This window comes from Echinops telfairi, unplaced genomic scaffold (genome assembly GCF_000313985.2).
Source record: "Echinops telfairi isolate 266 unplaced genomic scaffold, ASM31398v2 ScPeMD7_7459;HRSCAF=8497, whole genome shotgun sequence".
Classification (NCBI taxonomy): domain Eukaryota; kingdom Metazoa; phylum Chordata; class Mammalia; order Afrosoricida; family Tenrecidae; genus Echinops; species Echinops telfairi.
In genome coordinates, this window is record NW_022111359.1 from 5,071,800 (window position 1) to 5,080,418 (window position 8,619).

The following is an 8,619-nucleotide window of genomic DNA, read 5'->3' on the forward strand; positions in this document are numbered from 1 at the left end:
GTGTCTTTGGTGCCAGTCAGCACAGTCTTGCTGGTGTCTAGACCGGTCTGCACAGCCCCCTTGGCCACGTTCATGGCCCCGGTCAGTCCAGTGGTCACTGTGTCCTTGGTGCCCGTGAGGACATTCTTGGTGGTGTCCAAACCCCCCTGGGCGACCCCCTTGGCCACATTTGCTGCCCCGGTCAGCCCAGTGCACACAGTGTCTTTGGTGCCGGTCAGCACAGCCTTGCTGGTGTCTAGGCCTGTCTGCATGGTTCCCTTGGCTACGTTCACAGCCCCGGTCAGTCCGGTGGTCACTGTGTCCTTGGTGCCTGTGAGGACATTCTTGGTAGTGTCCAGGCCACTCTGCACAGTCCCCTTGGCCACGTTCACAGCCCCAGTCAGTCCAGTGGCCACAGTATCCTTGGTGCCCGTGAGGACATTCTTGGTAGTGTCCAGGCCACTCTGCACAGTCCCCTTGGCCACGTTCACAGCCCCAGTCAGCCCAGTGGCCACAGTGTCCTTCGTGCCCGTGAGGACATTCTTGGTTGTGTTCAGCCCCTCCTGGGCGACCCCCTTGGCCACATTTGTTGCCCCGGTTACCCCACTGGACACGGCGTCCTTGGTGCCAGAGAGAACCGACTGGCCCAGGCCTAGGCTCCCTTGGACCACACTGGCCACTCCCGAGGAGAAGGTGTCCTTGGTCTTGGTCATCTGAGAGGACAGGTGAGGAAGGACATTGATCATAAGAGGAGTTGGGGGGCCATCCCCTCCCTCCCTTCCTCTCACTCCATGACCCTACTTCTGCCCCAGGCCCCACCCCTACAGGGCCCCTCTTTTTACCAAACTGGGCTCCAGGACTTCTTCTTCATGAGCTTGGCCTCACGTCACCCTACTGACTCCCCCTAACTCCCCTCAGGTCCCCTAACAGCTGTTGTTGACAAATGGAAACTCCCCTAACTGCCCCAGTTGAGATATAGAACTCCCCTAACTGCCCCAGTTGAGATATAAAAGCCAAAGTCGGGGCAGGGGGTGTCGATTCCAGTGCACGGCCCCCCCATCCTGCGACAGAACTGCACCTCAGAGGGTTTCCTGAGCACTGCTCTTTTAGGTGCCGCTACACACTGGGCTGCTAACTGCAAGGTCAGCGGTTCAAAACCACCAGCCGCTCCAGGGGAGAAAGACGAGGTTGTCTCCTCCCGTAAAAATTCCAGTCTCAGAAACTCAAGGTCCAAGTCAGAGCCACCTTGAGAGCCCTGAGTTCGGGTTGGTGTTTGGTTTGGTCTTTAAGGACGCGGCTGCCAGCCCTTTCTTCCGCAGTGCCTCGGGGCGGGCCCGACCCACCAGCGTTTTAGGTTAAGTGAAGAAGCAGCCTAGCCCCAAACGCCGCTGACAGAGAAGGACAGACAGACTGTCAAGTCTTAAAGCAGAGTTGCCAGCAGCCCACGCGCCACCCTGGCTCAGCGAACATTTGCACACCGGTACGTGGTGCGTCAGACTGGTCTTCTGGGAGAATTGGAACCTCCTACCTTCATTCAAAAAAACGAACAAAACAATTTGAAAAACAACCTCCCTGCCAAGGAGTGCATTCCGAGTCGAAGGAACCCTAACGGAACAGGGGACCCAGAGGGTTTCCTCTTTATGGGAGACCGCAGGGCAGCTGGGTGTTCCACTGCAGACCAAGCAGGGAACCAGGACTGAAGTTAGTCACTGAGCAAGTTAAATCCACCAGGTTCTAGCTAGCTGCCAGAAATAGGCAGCTCCCTCCTCCATTGTCCTCCATCGACCCTGACTCTGAGCGTCTGCCCTCCATCCTCTGGGGATTGCAAGGCGGTGTGCACCATCACAGAAACACACAGCCTCATCTTCCTCCCAAGGAGTGCCTAGGAGGTTTGAACCACTGACCTTTGGGTTCGCAGCCCGCTGCTTAACCCACTGCCCCTTCCTATGACCCCCGGTGTCAGACATACCTCTCCGTGACTGGTTTCCCAGTTGCAAGACCTTTCTCCCTAGTGCACCTGTGTCAGGAGGAAACCCCACCCCGTGCCTAAGGGGTTCCCCACGCTGTGGGCCGTGATGGCCGTTAGGGCCCCGGAACCTGGACGTTCTGCTGAAACTGGTCTTCCTAGCTGTGGACACACAGATGGCTGGCAGGTGGCTGTGCCTGAGCGGGGAGTGGACCCCAGGTCTCCTGCAAGGTAGGCAAGAAGTCTGGCCCTGAGCCACTACGGTACAGTCTGCAGCCCTTTAGCGACTCTCTCTGGCCCTTAACCAAGGGCTCGGGCCCAGCCACACATAAATGCTTGGTGACCGTTGATCTAAACGGTTCCTTTTGCCTTTTTTCTAGTCACAAGCACATGTCTAAACTCGAGTCAGGCTGGCTGTCCCTCCTGAACTCAACTGGTGGTGGCGTGTTTGGGTGCTTTCGGGTCAGCCCTGACCACAGCGGCCCTGCTCACGCACGGCAGAGGGAAACACCGCCCCGGCCTGCGCCTTCCTCCCAGCAATCATGGGGACATCCAGACACCTGCATTGAGGGAGCCCTGAGGGCATAGTGGTTACACAGGCGGCAAACCACAAGGTCAGAGGTTCGATGCCACCAGCCGCTCTGCGGGAGAAAGACGAGCTTTCAACTCCTCAGAGAAACTCACAAGAGTCTCAGAAACCCGCAGAGGCAGTTCTGCCCTGTCCGACAGGGAGCCTCGGGAAGCCCCCAAGGGGGCAGTTCTAGTCTGTCCTGTGGGGTCCCACGAGTCAGGATTGATTTGATGATGCTGGGTTGTTTCCCCGTTAAATTGGAGCCACTCACGGGAGGTGACCGGGATAAGATCGATGCTTCCCTGCCGACGACAGCTCTCTGGGATGGCAGTCAAGGAGCAACACATTTTGGCAGCCGAGGGTGACACCCCCCTACCCCCCAGTGGCCGTGACAGCGTGCCCATCGGTACAGGACCAGGCCACATTTCTCTCGGTCCTACATGGAGTCCCTAGACACAAAGCCAACTCACGGGCTCCGCCCAACGAGCGAGCATCTTATTCTCGATGGTAAGAGCCTGCCTCCCTCTTGGCGATTTCTGGCTGTGCGGGTCATGGAGGGGGGTGTTGACTGTGGATGAGGGATGCTGCCCAGCTCTGTCCTGTGTGCAGGGCACCCTCAGCCCCAAAGAAGGATCTAGCTCCACATACCCGTAGTGCCAGGCTGAGAGGCCCTGAAGGGATCCTCCCTCCAGCTGCATGTGATCCCTGGGGCTCAGGGGCTGGAGAGACACACGTTCTCAAATCCCACCTCTTCCCCTTCACCAGCTGCCATGACCTTGGAGAGCGGCGGTGGGGAGGTAACAACTCCCCTTCCCTGAGCCTGCTTTCTGGAGAAACTGAAGACAGTGGTAGCTGCCTGGAACATCCAGGGTCTACAAAGCCCCCTCCCCCATTGCCCTCCATCGACCCTGACCCCGAGCAGCTGCCCTCCAAGGCGGTGTGCACCATCACAGAAACAGACAGCCTCATCTTCCTCCCACGGAACGCCTAGGAGGCTTGAACCACTGACCTTCGGATTCACAGCCCGCTGCTTAACCCACTGCACCACCTGGGCCCCTTCTTATGAGCCCCGGGGTTGGACAGTCCATAGGAGCTGCCTGGTAAAGGTCAGTCCTCCAGGAAAAGGGGGTGGGGAAGGGAGTGGGGGCTCTGAATGGTGCCAGGAGCACCTGCAGAATTGGAGCCCAGGGCTCTGGGGCCTCTGAGACCCTCTGACCTGGCAGGAGCTGAGGGCACAGGGGAGCCATGGAGGACTCCAGAGGGAGGATGGCTCCAAGGAAGATCAGTCCCACTGGTGTGGGCTCTGCTGCCCTGCCAGTTCCTGCTGCTGTCATCCATCCGCCCCTCAGCTTAGCTGGGAGAGGGGACAGCTCTGACTCTCCCTGTGCCTGGGCTGAGGGGACAACCCCGGCTGTCCCCACTCACCCAGGACCAAGGGCAAGAGATTGTGTCTGAGCTTCAGGCTCAAACCCTGAGCTACCATCTTCTTGCTGAGTGACCTTGGGCAAGGGTGGACCTCTCGACCTCTCGGTGCTTCTGCTGGGGCCTGAGCTTGGATGGCATCTTTCCTGCAAGGGCAGGGGCTGGAAAATTAGCCATTAAACTCACAAGCTCTGCCCCACATGCCTTAGGTACAGTTCAGGTGGCCCTGTGCCGCTCCCACAGACTGCGAGAATGGCCAGACCTGTCTGGGAAGAGCACCCCTTAGAGACCAGGATGGCGAGGCTCTGTCTCACGGATTTGGGACACGTTGTCAGGAGAGACCAGCCCCTGGAGAAAGACATCCTGCTCGGTCTGAGCAGAGGCGCAGCCAAGGGGAGGAAGGCTCGGGACAAGATAGGTGAACACCGTGGCGACGACCGTGGGTTCAGCCACAAGAACCATTGTGAGGGTGGTGCCGGGCCGGGTGGTGTTTCCCTCTGCTGCACCTCAGGTCACTCTGAGTCAGAATCGGGGCACCCTCTGGGTGGCTCACTCAGTCCTACACGGTCACCACGCGTCAGGGTGGACTTGACAGCGGTCTCGGGGGTCTGGAGGCAGTGACTCAGAGAGAGAGCCCTTCCTCCCATATCGGTGACCCGGCTTCACACCCCTCCCCCAGCCTCAGCCACAGCCACCGCCTTCTGTCTGTCCTCAGACACTGGCAGGTTGCTAAGAGGTTCCTGCTGAACTTTCAGCCCGGCACTCGGAAGAAAGGCCTGGCAATCCACTCTGGAAACCTGCTGCGCCCCGATGTTCTGGTCCACAACGGAGGGGCTCTGGGGGCGTGTGGTCGCGCGTGGGGCTGCTCACCGCAAACCCTAGCAGTTCAAACCCCCCGCTGCTCCCTGGGAGAAAGACACGCTTTCTACTCCGTGAAGAGCTGCAGTCTCAGAAACTCACAGGGTGGGGAAATTCTGCTCTATTCTCCAGGGCCGCTGTGAGGTTGGTATTTGGTTTGGTCCACATCTGGTCCTGGGGACAGTGCTGGTCCGGGCACCACTGACTTCATGGCAGCCTTGGGGACCCTGTCTGTGTGACCCTTTGGGAGCCTCAGGGTGGAGCTGCCTAAGACTGCTGCACCCATTTCACAGATGTGGAAACAGAGGCTTCTGGCGGGGGCCAGGGTCCCCTTGGGACTCCAGGGTTGTTTGTTTTCTTTCTTGGGACTGGACCAGACACCCACCCACCCCGCCCCCGGGGCTCCTCTCTTGGGGGGCGGAGTGTGAGGAGGGGGATTGGAGGCCCTCAGGGGACCCTCTCACCTTCTCTGAAGACTGGGTCCCCTCAGCCATCTGCTCCTGGTTGGCAGCCACTGCAGACGGGGAAGGAATCAAGGGTGAGGGGTGGCATTGGCATCGAGGCCCTGGGCTGGTTGCGCAAGCAATGGGCACAGCCCAAAAGGTTAGGAATGTCCAGTCCCCCTGCCAGGGACAGCAAAACCTGGCACTCCTGCCAGCGGCCCATTGGCGGGGTGAGTGGTTGGGGGGAGGGGGCAGGGAGCTCCCAACCCCTGCCGCCTGGATGCTCTGGGGCGGAGGCTCCAGGGGCTTTCTCTGTTGGGCAGCCCTCCTTCCTGCTGACCCTACTGCCCCCCTTGGTGTCTGGGTCTGGGTCCCAGGGGCAGCTACAGGGAGAGGAGCTGGTTTCTGCCCCAGGCCATCCCCACTCCTGAGATCCCAGGCCACACCGTTCATGGGGGCTGCCCCCGCCCTGCCCCCACTCAGCTGCCAGCTGCCTGTCCATGGAGGTATGTAGAGTGAGAGCCAACTGTCCGGGGCGCTGGGCCCAGACTACGCAGTCCAGGCTGTGGAAGATCGGGGCACCTCCTAGAAGAACCCCAGAGGCTGAGCTCCGAAGCACCCTGACCTGGCAGGTGCTTAGGGCACAGGGAGGCCACAGAGAGCTCCAGACAGAGGGAGGGAGGGCTGAGTAGTTCAGGGAAGGGGCATGCTACCCCACCATGTCCTTCCACTGTGACCCCAGGGGAGTTGTTGGTCCCCTTTGGGGATGGGGGATCAGTCCTTGATGAATTTGAACATGTCCTGCATATGGTGTACCCTGTAAGTAGGCAGGTGAGGATGTCGGGGGGTGGGGGGTGGGGGCGGTTACCAAGCTAGGTGCAGACCTCCCCTCTACCACCTGCTGGCCAAACCACCTTGGGAAACCTGTCCCCACTCTTATGCCTTAATTTCCCCTCTTGGTGCTCAGTGATGGGGCCAGCCAGGCTGTCTCTACTGGGAAATGCTCCCCAAATGACCCTTCTAGCCCTGTACTGGCCTCCATGGGGGGGGCAGATTTCCTTCTCCTGGGGCCCACCCCCAGACACCCCTGGCCCAGGGCTGTCCACTCACCCTGAGCCTGGGGCTGGGCAGCCTCAGGGGCAGGGACACCTGCTGGGTCGGCAGCCGGCTGGGCCTCCCTGGTCGAGCCATGGGTCAGCAGATTCCGGGCAGAGCTGAAGCCGGGCAGAGACCCCAGGAAGCTACTCAGGGTCTACAGGGCAGGGGGTGGGGTGTCAGTGAGGAGGGGGTCATCCTGAGCACAACCAAGAAGCAGCAGGGATGAGGATGGGGTGTTGGAACCCAAGTCAGACAGGCCTGGGTTTGAATCCCAGCCCTGGCCCCTGATGCTTCATCATCGGCGTGATGGGTGGGCAGAGGAGGAGCTGGACCGGCCTTGGGCCTTCCACGGCCCCACTTCACAGACGGGGCACTGAGGTCCAGCGAGGGGCCGAGGGGAGGAGGGGAGGCTGTGTGAGGCCCTACCAGCCCCAGTGTGGTGCGGCTGAGAGGAGCACCCCCTCCCCCAGGATTTTGGGGGCACCTCTCGGCACGGGGGATGAACCAGGGTGCTCCTGTTCTTTACCTTGCCCTTGGCTTTCTGGCCATCCCGGCCCCCTCTATCTTGAGCAGACATGTTGGTACAAGAAGGCACTGGAAGGGAGGGCAGAGAAGATATGTGAACAGGGGGCTTCCAAGCTCCCCACCATACCCCCTGTGTGACCTAGAAGTCCCCTACGACCCACCCGGCTGGGCCATGGCTCTGCTCACCTGGGCTGCGGGAGGGTCCGTCCCTCTGAGCTGATGTCCCTGCTGGCAGCTGCCTCCTCGGCTCTAGTTTCTCAGGCCTTATAGGGTCTGGGGCGGGTGCTGGCCAGCCTGCGGCCCAGGCAAACGGCCAGCGGGTGGGAGTGGGGGGGGGGGGTGCTGGGCTGTCACGTGTGTGCCCGCCCATCCGGCCCGAGACCAGCACCTTTCCCCTGCTCTCAGCCCTGAGCCGCCCTGCCCCCGCCACCAGCCAAAGTGACTCAAAGCCTGCTGGGCTGCCCCCTCCCCTGCCCCGAGGCGTCACCGTTGGGGCCCATCCAAGCAATGGGTGCTGTTGAAATCAGCCGGGACGCCTGGGCCAGTTCCCATTGCCGTGCCAGACTCTCTCCCATGATCCACCAGGCCCTGCTGTCTCCGTCGAAACCCCAATTCTCCCCTCGATCCCTGCTCCGGCCACACGGGTCTCCTCCTTGGTCCTACCCCAGGACCTTTGCACAGGCTGCTTGGAACACCCTCCCCTCCAGGTGTCAGGTGCTAGGGCTCCCTCCCTGTCCTCCTCCACATCTGTTTTCTTCCGGGTCGAGTCCCTCATGCCTAGACCAGGCACAGCACATGCCGGCCCACACATGTGCTGTGCCTGGTATGGAACGGGTCAGCCTGTGTTGTTGGTATGGAATGGGATCAGCTTGTGACCTGTTTCCTCAGTGGTCCTCCCCAGCAGGTGCTCCAGCCTTGTCCAGGCAGAAGCAGGGTTACTGAGAGGAGAGGGGGGCTGTCCTGAGCAGGGGGGCAGTACATCCCAATCCAGGAGGGGTCCCCCCCCCCTTGGGAAAGGAGTGAAATACAGACCCCCAGGGCCACCGCAGAGCTGGGTGCAAGATAAATCAGGGCTTGGTGGGCTAGGGCCAAGCCTGGGAGGCTTCCTACAAGAGGCAGCTTGGAGTCAGCACTGTGCCCAATATCGCTGAAAATGCCAGGGCCTGAAGTCTAGACCCCTGGCTTGTGTATGCAGCCCTGGTGGCCTAGTGGTCACACATTGGGCTGCTAACTGCAAGGTTAGAGGTTTGAAACCACCAGCCGCTCTTTGGAGAAAGATGAGGCTTTCTACTCCCGGAAAGAGTCACCGTCCTGGAAACCCACAGGGGCAGTTCTAGTCTGTCCTGTAGGGTCGCTGTGAGTCAGAATAGACTTTGTTGGCAGTGAATTTGGTGTTGGGTTTTGGCAGAGCCCGTGTGTCAAGTCCCTGTGATGGGTGGGTCCCTTGAGGAAGACAGAATCAGGCAGGTCTGAGGAGGTGGGAGGAGGAGGGGCTGCCCCTGCACCCTCTACTTCTTTCCCATCCTGCCCCTGCTCCCTGCGCTGCTAAAAACAAAATACAGAAACAACAATTCATACTAAAGTGAGGACAGCTGCCCATTCCAGTGAGCTGCCTTTGAGAGGGCAATACTTAACCCAGGCAGGCCGGGCAGCCAGAAACATTGGGAGAGGCTGAGGGGGCTGTGGGTTTGAGCAAGGAGCCAGGAGGAGGGAGGGTCCTCCCTCGGGGTCTGGTGACCCCGGGGCCATCTCCTTGG

At 60.4% G+C, this 8,619-nt stretch overlaps 1 protein-coding gene across 1 annotated transcript in view; it reads right to left on the reverse strand.

Annotated features, from left to right (window-relative positions):
* PLIN4 (perilipin 4) overlaps window positions 1–7,105 on the reverse strand; it is a 14,607-nt gene extending 7,502 nt beyond the window's left edge. Inside the window, exons 1-5 of the mRNA XM_045300089.1 lie at window positions 7,049–7,105; window positions 6,864–6,931; window positions 6,350–6,491; window positions 5,261–5,310; window positions 60–692 (exon numbers count right to left, since the gene is read on the reverse strand). Of these exons, the coding sequence (XP_045156024.1) occupies window positions 60–692; window positions 5,261–5,310; window positions 6,350–6,491; window positions 6,864–6,914 (876 nt within the window). The 5' untranslated portion in view covers window positions 6,915–6,931; window positions 7,049–7,105. The remainder of the gene's footprint in view (window positions 1–59; window positions 693–5,260; window positions 5,311–6,349; window positions 6,492–6,863; window positions 6,932–7,048) is intronic.
* Window positions 7,106–8,619: the final 1,514 nt, after the last annotated feature.